The sequence below is a fragment of the Astatotilapia calliptera genome, chromosome 19, assembly GCF_900246225.1.
Source record: "Astatotilapia calliptera chromosome 19, fAstCal1.2, whole genome shotgun sequence".
In the NCBI taxonomy this organism is placed as follows: domain Eukaryota; kingdom Metazoa; phylum Chordata; class Actinopteri; order Cichliformes; family Cichlidae; genus Astatotilapia; species Astatotilapia calliptera.
The window spans coordinates 26151952-26168275 of record NC_039320.1 but is presented as its reverse complement, the minus strand read 5'-3'; the positions used below and the strand labels follow the sequence as shown (position 1 = coordinate 26168275).

General features: G+C 42.3%; 1 protein-coding gene across 2 annotated transcripts in view; it reads right to left on the bottom strand.

Moving 5' to 3' along the window:
• Positions 1 to 16324, bottom strand: part of LOC113011632 (latent-transforming growth factor beta-binding protein 2) — an 89184-nt gene that overhangs the window by 26813 nt on the left and 46047 nt on the right. For both annotated transcript variants that reach the window (XM_026151208.1, XM_026151207.1), the window contains exons 9-15: positions 9679 to 9753; positions 4832 to 4954; positions 4573 to 4737; positions 2827 to 3147; positions 1644 to 1663; positions 1379 to 1415; positions 323 to 397 (exon numbers count right to left, since the gene is read on the bottom strand). In XM_026151208.1, coding sequence (XP_026006993.1) covers positions 323 to 397; positions 1379 to 1415; positions 1644 to 1663; positions 2827 to 3147; positions 4573 to 4737; positions 4832 to 4954; positions 9679 to 9753 — 816 coding nt within the window. The remainder of the gene's footprint in view (positions 1 to 322; positions 398 to 1378; positions 1416 to 1643; positions 1664 to 2826; positions 3148 to 4572; positions 4738 to 4831; positions 4955 to 9678; positions 9754 to 16324) is intronic.

The window sequence follows — 16324 nt, the reverse complement described above, 5'->3', positions numbered from 1 at the left end:
TCTTTCTTGGTTTCTCGCCCTCTCACCCTCTGTGCAGAATAGCAGCTTCAAGCCAAATTGGCTCTGGGAAAAGAGGTCAAATTAAGCTCTCTCCAGCTTCACTTTGGGTAAGCCTACAAAAATGCCTTATGAGTCGTGCTGCTGTCTGCCAGAAGTTTACAGAGTGTATAAAAAATGAAGAGCTGAGCCCTGTGGTGCTCTTTCGCATAGCAACTTCCTGTCCACCTGTTCATTGTCATGTTGTTTGTTTTGTTTTAGATGTATGAAGTGGGGCTGAATATATCTGATTTCCTATAATGTGACTTTTTAATCTATTGTTTACCTGTAGCTGAATCAGTATGGGATGGTTCCTTTGAATCCGGCCTCGGGTTGATGCTCGGGAAGTCCGGAAAAATATCTATTAAGACAGTTAAGGTGAGTCATGGGGCACTAGATAAGCACAAATGACAAAGTCAACTAAATCTCTTTTAAACTTTGACAGGTTCTAGTCTCTACAACCAAAACAAGACGCTGCTTGATTTGCCAGCCACTCTAATGCCTTAGCTGCCTATTCAAGACTATAAAAGCGATCTAGTCATTTTTCCGGGCTAAAACAAATTACAATGACCAAAATAAATCAGGTAGACTCATTGAACATAGCCTTCAGACTTGAATGTCAGTGTTTTCACTGACGTGAGGGCAAAGTAAGGACTGTGAATGCCACTACTGTGTGGGAGCAGTTTATAGAAATTACACAACATGTCTGTGCTTGACAGAAAGCTTAGAGATTGTAAATCAAACCCAAAGAGGCAATAAACAACAGCTGGAGGCAAAACTCCTTTGTCCCACACGCCATCAGACTGTTTAACTCCTCTCTGGAGGGGAGAGTGGGGGGGAAACAGGAGGACAAAGGAGGGGGGAACAACTAAGCTGTAGTGCCTCTTCACCTCACTGTACAATACCTTTTGTGCAATACTTTTTGTAAATAGTCAACAGTGCAATAGACTCAATACTTGAAATGTGCAATTCACTTGTATTTTTATTTTTTATTCCTATTTATTCTATTTATTCCCTTTGTATATTTTATTTATATTTGTTTCTGTATTTATATATATATGTGTGTGTGTGTGTGTGTGTGTGTGTGTGTGTGTGTGTGTGTGTGTGTATATATATATATATATATATATATATATATATATATATATATATATATAACAATTCTGTAACTGTAACTTCGGTCGTTGCTGTGCTTTTTGGAAGTCGAATTTCCCAGAGGAACCCACCCGAGGGATTAATAAAGTTCTATCTTATCTTATCTTATCTTATCTTATCTTATCTTACTTGTTCAACTACCAGTCTCATATGATCTGAATGAATAAAGAAGGAAAAGAGAAGATACCTGGATACTGTGGCGGTAACTCTGTCCCAACAGCTGGCTGGAAAACGAGCAAATATTACTCATTAAAAAACATTGGGCTACATTTTTCACCACCATATTTATATTCACAGCATTCCGGTATTTGTTGGTAAATTCTGTGCTAATTAGATGTGCGCATCTACCAAAATGTGGTCTGAAGAAGTTATATAATCATAACAAACCCTCCAGCTGAAATAGCTAGAACACATGGCGAGAAGAAGCATGCACCAAAGGAGGGAGAACTTACCGGGCTCAGACTTTCCACATCTACCACAAAAAAAGAGGAAAAGTTTATCAGTGGAGAACACATTACATCTGCATTAACATGTGCCATCACAAAACACATTTTTGTTCAATTATGTATACACGCATGTTGCCTTTAGACACTCGTCTGCAGCTTTGGTGATCCTTTTTTTTCCCTAACAAAAATTGGCCAGATTTTTTTTTTCAAATATTTGTGAGAGATAGTGTACACTGTTGGCCAAGAAAAATGAAAGAAAAACATGGAATTAGATATCTCCGATAATGAAGACAAAAATCCCAAAATATTTAAAGAACTGTCTCCACATACAAATCAAAATGTTGCAGCACTGCCAATACAGTATCTCACAAAGCTTAAATCAGGAAGATGCATTTGCTTAAAATCCTGAGGATTAAGCTTCATGATCCGTGTGGATTACTTGTTGTTGCAGGCTTTTTTTGATGCTCGCTGGGGTTTCACTTAGACCGCTGTGAATATGTTCCATCTATCAAGCTTTTATTCACGGAGATCAAAGCAGCTTGTTGATGTTTACATTTTCACAATAATGTTAATGCACTGCATCCTGTCTATAAAAAACTGCCATTGTGCAATCATTGCAGCTGCTCTGAACTGTTTATGTCACGGGCTGTGGCAAAAATCAAGCTCGTCACTCTTCTGACAGACTAAACTCATCAGCTGATCTACGTGCCAGCCCATGTCAGTTGATGGGTCAGCTCATCCCCTTTGATGCATCCAGCTGGTATGTGTTGTTTAAGCACTACTTAAGCTCCTCTAGCCAACTTATAGTTGCTTTGCATCTTCGAGACACTTTGCAGAACAGCTCCACCCCAGCTTCCCCCTTTTCTTCTGGGTCTGACTTAATGAATGTCATCTGCTCTCAGTGATGCCTGCTCTGATCTGAATGGCCCTGCTGCTGCTTTGCCTGGCATGAAAGGCTGACTTGTGCTTTCCAGGTCCCAGATCAGAGCCATACGGTCAAATGTAAATCATTGCCAGAGAATTGACAATCTTCTTTTGACCACTGTATGGTGGTCCTGACTGAAACATCCTCGGGTTTAAATGAATACCATGTTTAGGTAACATCCAAGGCCTACGCATTCGCTAAGAACACTGTTTCAACTCTTTGTCATACAGTGCAAATATTTACCAACATAAAACTTATTCTTACCATCTGTGTGTGGCGGTCTAGGTGTTTCTCTGGCTGGATGTGAGGGATGCTGTGGAGTCAAAGGGTACTGGGGTGCTTGTGGGGTCTCAGAGTATTCGGGGTATTGGGGTAGCTGCGGTGTTTCGGGGTAGCTGGGGTACTGGGGCCCACTGGGAAACGAAGGCTGAGAAAATGGAAACTGCGGATAAGTAGGGCTCTCATCCTCGAGTGACACTCCCATGCTCTGCAGCTCGACATCATCCAGCTGTCGAAGAGAAATCTGGACGTCAGATCGCGAGTAAGTGTATCCGTGGCCAGCGGGGCAGATCTCCTTGAAGTGGTCTGCAGCACAGGAGACACAGGAGCGACCAGTAAGTGATCGAAAACATCACCTCTGCATTCTGAGCTTCAGCTCGAAAAACTGACATTTAACTTTTGACAGCATAATCGTGGCTCTTATTTCTATCTGATATTCAAAGTAACACCATAAGCCATCCATGTAATACAGTTACGACAGGCACGCTGTACTTTATGCTCTGCTGTGAACAGGGAGATTGGGTTTCGGTGACTGCTGCAGAACTTAGCAAGCTGCCAGGCCAGTGACAGCTGTCAGAGGAGGCTAACAGCGACGGGATTTGAAAACATGTGGGCATATCGGCACTCTCAAACTGTGGGAAGTAGAGGATCATGTAATGCTGAATGACCTTTGAACTCTTTGGTGTAAAGGCATGTGAGTGAGAGGCTAATGGAGGATTGGCTGGCTAGATAAAAGGCAGGAGACTGCACCTCTTTGTATCGGAGTCCAAAAAGCCTCAGCAATGGTGAATCCATTACAAGTGAGAGGCTCTTTGTCCCCTACCTGACCTGAAACCCGGCTACTCTATGCCAAAAGAGTCTGGAATAGAGATATGAGTAATGACAGATATGCGGTCACTGTAAACGCTTGTGTAAATACAGGAAACGTGGATATGATAGGCTACTGAATGATGAATTTAAAGTGGAGGGAAATGGGGCTATATATGATCAGAAGCCACATCTGAAGAATCGGCGTAAATATGGAATTAAACTCATTGGGCTCCTGTTACCGAGTCACAAGTAATGGCTCTGGCTGCTCTGTTCAGGGGTCTAACAGCTTTTCAGGCCATCCAAAAAGCTAACGTCCGAAATAATCAAAGGCCGTGCGCCCATGCACTGCGTCGGTCCTAACTGAGCAGCACCGTGGAGGTCTGTGTCTATGATATCTGATCTATGACAATCCCCATGAATCACTGGCTAGTACAGACACTCAATAAAACCAGCTTGTTTCTCTCAGAGACTTTGAAGATTAAATCAGTATGAAAAAACGACAACTACTTCCCATGTTTCACTTGGCGAGGTCACGCATTTCTGCTGTGAAGCTTTGCCGGTTTATTAGTGGGGTTTCTCTCTGAGGGTTGGAGCGATAACACAAGACTGACTCCCACTCTTATGTAGCCTCCAAAATATGAAAACTGTTATGTTTTTGGTCCTTTTCCACTCCAAACACAGTTAGCTATTTTGAACTGCATTACACGCCTGGCAAAGAACAGAATGGTGACTGAGCGGTAAATATTTTTTCCCCCTATTCTTTCATTACCATTGCTAGCCCTTGCATAAGATTGCATGCAACACTTTATTTCTGCAAAAGCGTTTAACTCAAGAAGGGGAGTACAGTCATGCAGAAATAGAAAACAAGATCATTTTTTGGGTCAGCAGAAGAGGAGCACAGGGCAGCTTTTGGGGCTGTACCTGATCCTGGTAAAGGACAACGATCACACCCAGCTCCCCAGGCCTTGCCCACTCTGCTGCAGCAGCAGATCTGCTTGGTGAGGTGATTAGTGAGTGGCAGAGAGCATGTCGCCGCTGAAACAGACCTGTAGCACGGCGCCCTCTGGTCAGACACTGCTTTGTCCGCTGGTAGAGAAGAGAAATTGGAACACAAGAAAGGCATAAAAAAGCCTAGTCTTAAAGTGTGTGTTACGAATCCAAAAAAACAAGCAATACTTACAGACACAGTGGCTTCTGGCAGGATCTAACATATAGCCTGGTTTACATGTGCACCTGTAGCTTCCTTTGGTGTTGAGACATTCAGCGTTTTTACATATTCCAGGCAACAGGCACTCGTTGATGTCTGTGAAATAGGCAGAGTACATCAGTCATTTCAAATATATCCTGGCTTATGGAAATTTCATGAAGTCATGTTTATTCCCAGGAAAAAAAAACGATTTTCAGTCTCACCCCCCACCAAAACTGCACATATCAATATCAACTTTGGTGCATTTTCTTTCCAATACACTGGGCAGCAATGATTCACACATTGAAAGGTGTCAGAAAATTGCAACAGATTATGTAAGCAAAGCCGCTCGCTGTGGGGAGGCGATGAAATATGGAAACATTAAGGTTACACAAGTGCATGAAATCGTGATGACAGGAGGGAGACGTACACATTTGACGGGTGTAAAACAATACACGCTCAAAATCCTGTCTTGCTTGGGAAGTAAAATATTGCAGCTGTGGGAACACGTGCAGTCATGTAGACATAGAGCATATCACTGAGAGTTTCAGATTGTCATCATCCTCAGCATCTTTCCTTCACAGCGTCCAATATGGTTACGAGATCCTCAGCTTACGTCAATAAGTGAAAGTTATTAAAGAGATTTTTTAAAATGTATTTATTTTTTCCTCTGTCTGGCTTAAACCACATGCAGAAATGGTAGAGTGGCCAGAGGAGTTTGCCTCTCGCTCCAAGAGCTCCTGAGTCCCTAAGGTAAACGGAGACAAGCTAACAAGTGTGCCAGCCAGAAGCATAGGGGGACATGCTTAAGGCGCTTAGTCATGTGATCACACTGGGACCAGGCAAGGATTGTTGTTCTACCGTGTTAAACAAAGAGTACATCATTAGGTCTTTTCCCACTGCATTGACGACTAGAACCCGACAACCTGCCACCACAGATTTTCCCCCAATTTGAATGAATCTGCTCTTGTTTTGTTGTTTTCCTTCCTGCTGGAAAAAGTGAGCTTACAAAAGGTCGGGGCTGATAAAATCAATGGGCTGAAAGAAATCCAGGGAAAGCCTTAATGTTTTTCTTGTTGTTTGTCGCCCCTTTTTCGTTTCCATTTTGGGTTTTCGTTGCGCTTTTCCACCTTACAGTGACGTACTGTGAAGAAACGAGTGATGTCATGCCGGTTTCCCCCAAGTCTACACTTTTTGTAGTGATTTAACTTTAGTTCAGGTAGCGTCTGGACACCTGAAATCAGGTCACCGTTTATCTCATGGTCTTTAATCCATGATTCAGTCGAGTCCCAGATTAGTGGTAGTGTTACAGTCTGCTGGTGGGTTGATTTAAATTGAAACCGGCTTCCGTGGCAACCTTCCATGACCAGCGCTAATCTCAACATCTATTCTGAATTTATGCTTGGTTGCTCTTCTTGACAAACATCACTTGTGGTAAGAGCTCACGGCTTTTAGCGTGACTGTTTTTATAGTCTACCAGCACATGACAAAGTTCCCTGATTTGAGCATCAAACAGTCTGCTGCTTACTTGACCTTTCCCCTCTTTGTTCAAAACCCATGTGAACACCTACAGAATTATCTACAGAAACTATGTAAAGCAAACTGGCAACATTGCTCCCTATACTGTGTATTTTGGGTTGTGAGTAAAGAGAGCACCTTTGGACCACTTTGGAAGTCTGTGAAGTGAATACACATGGTCAGAATTTAGCCAAAGCGCCATTACTGGGAAAACCAGGCTTTTTCAACATATTTCTCTATCAGTATTGCAGCCTGAATACCAGGCTAGCAAGTCGACACGATGAGTGTCAAATGTCAGTGTTGTGAAATCATAAGCAGCTTTTATTAACTTGATCAAAAATGTCCAAAGAGTTGCATAAGACTTCATTAATCTCCTCTTTGAAGTGGTGTATGAGTAATGTGACCTGCTCCCAGCACTAGTTTACCACACACAACAGGGCCTGCACATGCATCTCTGCGGGCTTTTTCATCTAACAACCACAGCTACAAATGGCCAATTCAGTGACCTAAATTTTTGAGAAGGAAGCCTCTGAAGATAAGGAATCATCTCTGAAGTCTGAGACCTGAGAGCATGACGCTGATAGGAAATCTTATCGTGCTGTGGCGACGATGTCACTGACCGCAAAGGTCAGCGGATGTAGGCAGACTGGCAGTAAATCAGGACTATTACCAAATACGAGACAAGCCCTGTTCTGTTCCAATAAAACACATTACAAGCAGCTCGAGACTGGAGCCACAGGAAGGAGGGCTTGACCCCATCCTAATAATAATGACAAAATCTCAGAAAAAGCTGATTTTTTTTCCTTCTTGGCAGATAGCAAAAGTCCTTAAATTAGAAATAATTTTTGGGGGAACGGAGCAGCAGCAGAACACAGATTTAAAGCACTTTAGTAAATATTGTGGGTAACTGTCAGCTTTGCTTTTTTGGAACTCAGGAAAGGAGCAACTGGAAGAGGGAAACATCTTAAAGCAATCACAGAAGAAAAGCATGAATAATAGAAAGATAAATTTCTACATTCATTGGCTGCTCGACACATTATTGGAAAACAGGAGCGTCCTGCTCAATAATTACCTGAAAACATCAATATTGTGATTGTTCTCTGCAGAAAACATGTTGAACTTGCTGAACTAAAGGATGAGGTCTTCTATACGGAGAGTCAAAACTGGACTTTTAGGTTGTTCTACTCCGTATGCCTCAGCAAGCATTGCCCTTTGGATCATGACATGATAATGTGAGCCATCAGAAAAGCTGCAGTTTGTAACTGTTAGCCTCAGTTGTCAGTGTTAGGTAGATAGCTCAGTAGGTAGAGTGGTGGCCCCAAGGTCGGGGGTTCAAATCCACTGAACGGCTACCCTGAGGTACCCCTGAGCAAGGTACCGTGCGTACACACTGCTCCCCGGGCGCCCAGTGGCTGTTTCACTGAGTGAATGGGTTAAATGCAGAGAGGAATTTCCCCACGGGGATCAATAAAGTATACATCATTGAGCCATTTCCAAGGCTATTTACTGACACCAACAAATGCAAATGGTTGGAATTCTTTAGCGGCAGAGTTGACACCGTGGGTGTTTACTGATTCCTAAACCAAACACAAGCTGACAAACAGCCACTGCTGGGATGTTGAAATGGACGATAACACAGTGTATATGTTCAGGGACAACCATGTTTGTTTTACATACAGATGGACGGGAAAAGCAGGCAAAGCAGCAATCTGATGCTCACAAGTACTCAGAGAGCCATCCATGCCACGATCACAGCCTACCACATTAACTCAGAACCCCAAGACCAATTAAAACAGGAGCCCCAGGTGCTTATTGACTGCTGAACTCTGACCCCAGACAAACCCTAACTGTGGTCTTGACCTGTTTCCCAGACATGGGAAGTGGGGGGCAAAAAAGTCAGTCTCCCAAGCAAGGACTTTAATTAAGTGTGTTCTCCAGGTACATCATCGGTTACCACAGTATAATCTGAACATTTGAAGATTTTGAAAGTACTTCTTTGCAAACTCGAGTTTCCCCACTGGGGGGCTAACCAGGTTGCTGCTGGAGGTCTTCTATGTCATTTTGTGTTGTTACCTGCAAATGACAACAGCAGTCCTTCTTCTGCTCTAGAAATGTGCTGTGAGCTAGATGGCCACTATAAGCAGCCCTTCTAGGCGGTGGAGAAATGATTCATATGTAGCTATCACGAGTAACATTCAAGATAGTGGATTTGGTGTCTATCAATGACTAGAACAGGCATGTATTTAGTTCTTTTAAGCATGTAGACATGGTCAAAACAACCTGCTTAAGTTTAAATTGAGAATCACAATGTGGAGGAAACTTGATTTAAGTGACTTTGAATGTGGTTGTTGATGCCAGACAGGCTTGTCTGGTCTTCAGTATTGCAGAAACTGCAGATCTACTGGAATTTTCCCACAAAACCATCTCTAGGGTTAAAAGAGAATGATCAGAAAAAGCGAAAGCATCAAGGGAGCAGCAGTTCTCCAGGAGAAAATGTCTTGTTAGATAATGGCCACACTGCTATGAGCTGATAAGAAGGCAACAGTAACTCAAAGATACACTTGGTACAACCAAGGTATGCAGAAGACCATCTCTGATCACACAAAATGTTAAACCTTGAAGCAGATGGGCTTAGTCTAATGCCTCTTGATTTCAGCTGAGACGTTCAGATGGTAGGGTCAGAAGTTGGAGTAAACACCATGAAAACATGGATCCATCCTGCCTTGTATCAACAGTTCAGGCTGGCGTTTGTGGTGTTATGGTGGATGGATGTTTCCTTGGCACATTTTGGGCCCCTTAGTACCAGTCAAGCATCATTTAAATGCCACAACCTACCTACGTATTGTCCATGACCACAGTGCACCCATGTTTTGATGGCTGCTTTCGGCAAAGCCATCAGAACACATCATGTCAAAAAACTCATACAATTTGAAACTAATTTCTTGAACATAGCAATGAGTTCACTTTATTCGACTAGCTTCCACATTCACCTGACCTCGATCCAACGTGGTGGAACCGTAAATAAATATAATGGAGGAGCAGCAAGTGTGATGCTGTCATGTCAACATGAACTAAAATCTCTGAGAAATCTTTCTAGCACCTTGCTGAATCTATGCCACAAAGGATTAAAGAGGTCCTGAAGGTGAAAGAGGGTCCAACCTGGTACTAGCAAGATATACCCGATGAAGTGGACAGTGAGTTTATTTGATCACAGTGATTTAATTATTTTAATATATCTTTGTTACTGCTAAAATAAACATGCAGTCACTTAAAGCTCATAAAATGTTTAAACCCTTTCCAGCATATTTCATGCAAAGGCTTACCTTGACAGTGTGTGACATTCATTCGTTTAAAACCTTTAGAACATTCCACCTGTCCATTCGCAATCACTGCATATGCTGTAAACAGAAACAAAAACAACAGTTCAGAGAAGCTCAGTGATCTTAAATGATGTGCTATGATTCTTTGGTACAGAGGAGTGCTTTCATCAGAGAGGGAGAAGAGAAGGAGCTCAAGTTTAGGAGAATTTAAGGTCTCAGTAATAGGAAAAACAAGGAACCCACAACTGAGCCTTGAGGGACTCCAGCTAGAGTCAAATGGGCTCCCCATCAACTACATTTATAAGGCAGCTTTGTCATCCAACAAAATGTAATAATGCTCTATGCCATTCATAATTGTGTAAATCCCTAGGCACATCATCATAAATTTGTTGACTAAGCCTTTATGACAGCCCTGACCGTTTTCATCAACCACGGTGCAAATCTAGTTAAACGAGAGACTAAAGCTTTAAATGTGCGCACAAGGAATGACGATTAATGTGCTGCTCACAGGAAAATGATTGGCCAAAATGTCTTAACGCTTGTTTTTTGCCAAAGCAGTACAAATCACGTGGCATGTGTGTGTTTCAGGTGTGCGCTTGAGAGGTGCTGCAGTAAATAACACATTTCTCGGTTACTGCCCCAGTGCGGGCAAACTGTCAGTGTTAGAAGCCTGAAAACATGGTGTCATTACTTATTCGGCACCCAGTCAAGCCCCGGCACGCTCCATTAAATGTACAGGGGGTCAATGTGGCAAAGAGTAAGTCTGTTAGTGTCTAAATGTGTGTGTATCCATATCTGTGTTTTTTAACAGAGATTAGGGGGAACTCTATGAAAGTCTTTCTTAACATAGACAGTGATTATTGGTACCAGATCTTTCCATGACTCAGATGACTCAGATTCTCTATGACTGTTGAAAAGATAATATCTAACTTCTGATTTTGAAAGAAAAAAACATGTATTTTTGGCTGTAGAGGACTGTAAAGAATAACAATATGCTTGTTAGCAAGACAGAAGAGTCTTTAGCTATTATAGACTGTACAGTGTGACACACATCAGACAGCTCAGAGAAATGATTACAACACCCTGTGCTATATACACTATATGAGGTGCAATCAAAACTTCTCTCTCCGCCCATAAAAAGCAAAAACTATTTAAATCTGGTCACTGTCTGATTCAAAGTCATCTCCTTGTGTACCTCTGGAGCACTTCCATTACTTCTAAGCCTGAAAATGGGGCATCAGGTGCAGAGCATGACCACCAGTATGCTCATTACTCTCTCAGACTGGTAAGGCTGAATTTGTGTAATAGCCTTAAGCATCTGAGGGAGGATATTAAGTGCAAGTGATCATGCACCAGCATACAGCACATGAAAAGTCAGGAGTTTTAACCATGCCAACACAACTGCCACTCAGCGCCCACACAACCAAACAGATTTGGCTAAAGACTCGCCCTCTTCAAGTCATCATCCACTGAGAGGAAAAAAAACATGAAGGTTTTTTGCTCAAGAAAGGAATGACAGCAATGACAATCTTTTGATTCACACTATGGGCGTAAAAAATAACATTATACCACAGCAATGCATTGCTTTGAATCTGCTGCCACAGTGATGAAGGGTCTAGAAAAGACGTGACGCACGCAAGGACGTAAAACACCACTGCTTTGCCAGCAGAGGTATTTGGGAAAGGGAGAGAAGTCAGTTCGGTTCAGCCCAAGAAAACCAATGTGTTGTTGACTGAAAGAGTGCTCTAGTAAGATGTAAATGATGCCTGACAGGGTAAGAAGAACCAGAAAAGAACCTATCTCTATAATCCATCAGTTCTTTCTGTCTGTACATGCCACCAGTGTTAAATACATGCTTCGGGTATTGATTCAGCTGCTCCCTTATTTACTATATAGTGTACAAGAGTCAAAATGCCAAGACAGCAATCCATCAAACCAAAACCCAGCAATCAGTCATGAGTTTGTGCCATTTTCCCAGGAGTGACTGGAATGTGTGGCACTTCTGGGAATGAAGTCCTGGAAGCTGGGTTGTGCTTTGGTCCCGCTGTGACCCAGTCGACCAGGCAGGGTCAATGTACCTGAGGGTTGACAGAGCAGAAGTGGGTCAGCATGAAGCGGGCAACTCGAAAAGGGGGGAACTGTGTCAAAGCAACGCCCCTATTCCTGCCTGCCCACCTCCTCATCTTCCTCCAGACCCTCCTAATCCCCCTCCGAAGTTTCTGAGTAATGAGATGTTGTGGTAGGAGCGACGGGCACGTCCTCCCGCAGTGATGGGATCAAGGAAAGTCTGGCCTGAGTGACAGCAGGGCGCACATGCCAAGGGAAGCACAGTGGGGGAGGTCCGGGAGTCTCAATAAAGCTTATTAGCAGGGAGAAGAAGACTCCCTGCAGAGATGAACAGCTTTAAGATGAATTTGAGAGACAGGTAATATGTTGTGCTTGTGCATCTTTAAAGCCTAATTATTTGAGTAACAGTGGTGAAAAACTGAAATATTTGCACATATACAGGCACATATACAGGCATGCTAACAGTAAAGTACTGCTAGCACAGACTCTGTTTTGGTGTCATTATGGTTTTAGGGGGTTTTCCGTGTATCTGAGTTTTGGATTCTCGATTGATGTCATTTTTATTCTAGTAACGGTGAGTTTATCATTATAATTCTACTTCCAGTTCACCTTTCTTATGTTTATCTAGTTGTGGTGCGTCTTTGGGTAACTATTTTCGTGGTGCAGGGGTGTCAAACATAAGGCCCAAGGGCTAGAACTGGCTCAGTGGATGGCTTTGAAAAATTGTGAAGGAGGCCATTTGGACTTTTAAATGTATTTTAACAAGTTCTACAGATTTTCCTGCTGATAAAGACCTCACCCATGGCTATTCACACTACACCAAAATAATTACATTAAATTAAATGTTGATTAAAGAATTAAATTTCCTGTTTTTTCACTACTAACTAAAGAAATTTCTGTTCTTACAATGGGACCACACCCCCAAAAAGGACGTTTTCTGTGAATTAACAGACATTTCTGTTTTATAATTACAGGACAGTATAGGCAATGAGCTACCAGAACTTTTTTCTGTAAATTTTACACATTTATTTCTTAGACGTGAAGCCCAAACAGTTGTGCTGACAAATGTCTTTGATTTGCTACAGCTGAATTCTTTGAAAAAACTGAGACATGCTGTTGAAATTGTACTTATGTTTCTAATAATAAGATATCTCAGGGATTAAATTCATGGTTAAACCCTTTTTCACTGACAGTGATGCCAAACATTTTACTCAATTGTAAACTGAGCTGTATGTGGCCCATGATGTAAAACGAGTTCAACATCCCCGTTCTAGTGTTTTGATTTTATTTTTCAATTGACCTTTAGTTCCTTACTTTGAAGGGTTCTCTTTCCTGTCTTGTGTGAGTTTTACTTCCTCCTTTGTGACTGACTTCACCTGTCATTGATTGTTCTCACCTGTCTGCCTGCTCCCAGCTGTGTCTCATCATGTAATCACTGCTCTGTGTATTTAGAGTCCTCCTTCCTCTGTGTCTTTGTTAGATTATCTGTTATTTGCACTCATGTGCCTACCAGGTCTCCAAGTTTTTGCCTTGACTTTTTTTTTTAAAATTCCTGTTTGTTTCCTTAGATGTCAGTTTAGTTTGCTGAGTAAAGGTCGGTTTTCTCCTCTTTTGGGTTTCTAGGTTCTTCTGCCAGTTTTTTGAAGTGTCATTTATTAATTAATAAAGCTTTAGATTCTGTATCCTGCACTTAAATCAATTCCTCACTACAAGCTAACAGGCAGATAGTACTTAGAGTTTCCTTAAGCATATCCTGGACCTAAAAATGCTTGAACTTTAAGATAAGTTCAGTAAAAGTTTTATTGGTCCACAGGGTTGAGCTGTTTGTGGCTAGTTAAAAAAAAATTGCATAAAAGCGCTCTGCCTGCCAAAATTCACAATGACTTTCCTAATTACTGGTTGAAACTGTATCTGCGAATCAGAACCTTGTCTTCTAACCTCAAGAAAAGATAATCAGCCCCAAAACTAAAAATGGGTGACAACTTGGCCATGTAATTTTCATTAATATCCAAAAAGTAAAGCATGATTGTGTCCTGATTTAATGGCGTGCCAGTTCCCATGCTTGTTTCTACAATGATTTGTGTAGAAAATATAGAGCTCCACAGCCAGTGGCTTGCAAGAGTGAGCTCAAGCTGCGCATCATTAGTGTCGCCCTTGGTTACAAAGACTGTAAACTCAGACGTGTCTGTATCCACAGAGGGAACAGACAAAACCTTTCAATTGTTGTCTATCCATTTAGCCCTGTTCAACAAAAGACTTCGTCACGCCTCACTAATTTATTGTCCATCTCCATTCAGTTGTGTTGTGCATTCCACTGGAGGCTGTTCAATAATATTTGCTCAAATTCCCTGACCTGAAAGTGTAATTCAGATTCCTTGAAACTTCTTGATAGCTGGTGTTATCCCAACTTAAATCTGAATAAATCCCTTAAGTAAAATTTGTTTAGTGAAAAGCACTGCTGGGATTTCAAATGAAAGGACAGCTTATGCAAAATAAGAGAGCTGGCTAAGAAAAAAAAGAGACAGGAAGCTGAGAAGGGAGAAAGCTTAGAGTCAGATGGGTTTCTCAGCCATACAGAAATCTTTAATTGCAGATTTTTGGTGCGATCACAATGTAGACCACCCGGCCTGCAGGCAGTTCTTCTAAGACGATTGAGTGGTCTGGTCCATCAATCACAGGGCTCAGAGCCCTTCACCAGCTTCTCCAGGGACTTGCCTCAGTGTTGGGCTTCTTCTCTTAACCAACTGGAAAACCTGAGAACTTGTGGGACAAGAGGGAGGAGGGATGGATGCCATCCACAGGATGCAAACGGTAGACAGTCTTCCTTTCTCTTCCATCGGGGTATACTCTAAGAAAAGACCCAAGAGCAAAGCCAAGACCTCATGATCCTTTCCATAAAATTACTTTCTGACATTCCGCCACAGGACGAACTAAAAGAAGGAGCAAACGGAGCTCTTTAATCATCACAGAGTTTCAGGTCTTTTGAATCGCAATGATGGCAGAGCCATCTCTTCTTGGCCTCTGAGCCAATACTTGATTGGAGCAAACAGCTTAAAGACAAGTCATTTTCTCTCAAAACAGAATGTTTCCTTGGCAAAAGCCATACTTGCCAATCTGGCACAGTCCATATCACACGGCCTGTAAATACGTCCCTGCAAGTGAAGCTAAAGCTAATCAGCAAAGATACGTGCGGTTAGCATGAGCGTCACACTGCGAATGCATACCAATGTAAAAGCTGCAACATACTGCATTTGCTCAATCAACAGCAGTCTCATCTGTATAGTATTGCTTTCACACAACGATCCCATGGGACATATGATGCAATGACAAAAACAGCTTTGATGAGGAGTTTATTTCATTTTTCTGCCACATTAAATCTTTTACTGAAAACATACTTTTCATTGTCTCTATTCACGAAAGTATGCATGTCATGTCAGTGTTTGTAGTTTGACAATTTTGCTTAATAATGTCCTTTTCCAAGATGCTGATGGCAGTGTAACCCGCATGAAACACATTTAAAACAGAACCACATTCCTCCATGATATCTGTGGACTATTTACCACCTGGGCTTCTTCCAAAATAAGGCATGCCACGGTACATTCCCAATAAAAAAAACATGCTTAACGTAGCTTGTATCGAATTAAGAAGCATCGCAAATTTCAAATCCATGCGCCTCCAACTGGGATTTATTTCTCGTAGTGGTTAGGTCGGCTCAGCGCTGATTAGCTACACTGCTGCCCAGCTAATAGATTCCATAATTTGAGTTGTTAAGGGATAACGCTAAGTCAACATCAATGAATCAAATGCTGTCAAAGAGATGCGACATCTCTATCTGATCACCACGAGAAGCTGCTGTGAAGTTGTTCCAGTGCATCTGTTCTGTTGCTGCTTGTTTCTAAGGCAAAGTAATCGCATCTCTGGTTTTTGTTGGTCATTAACAAGTGTTCTTGTTTGATCAGCGCTAATAAAAAGCAAGAAGCACAGGCTTTAGCTGGTCAGTTTAAATGTCTCAGGAATAGATGGAAGATTTAGGAAGGGATGAGTTCATGTGGGAAGATCTGGAAGTTGTGGAGCTCTCCGAGTGCCCCCCGACCCCCACCGCCCCTCCTTCGCCTCATCTGACTTTACTGATCTAAACCTCATGAAGAATAGCTTCCTCATTACAGAGAGAAAACAGAGAGGAGTGGGGAGCAAAAAGAGGCAGATGACTTACACAGACAGAGGTCGAATTGAGGGTGGGGCAAAACAGTGTGAGGGCAGTGACAACACGGTGACCTCGGTGACCCAGGAAGGTAGGGTTAGAGAGAGGAAACCAAGGCTCCCGTGGGTGTGGTGGTTACTTAAAGTCCCTGGGGACCTCTGATCCGACTCCTTGGGAAGCCTCCCAAGGCTTCAGCCTGGCTCATGGAGAGAGTCACTGAGAGGAAAGCTGCCCATCAGTGACAGATGGGGAGACAAATGGCTTGTGAAATTCCATGAGCAGTGAAACACAGTGAGGAAAAGGCTGCCAGCTATAGAGTGTGATGCCAACACGACAGTATAGGTCAGACTTGGGCCATAGCAATTTGCCTTCAGATAACTG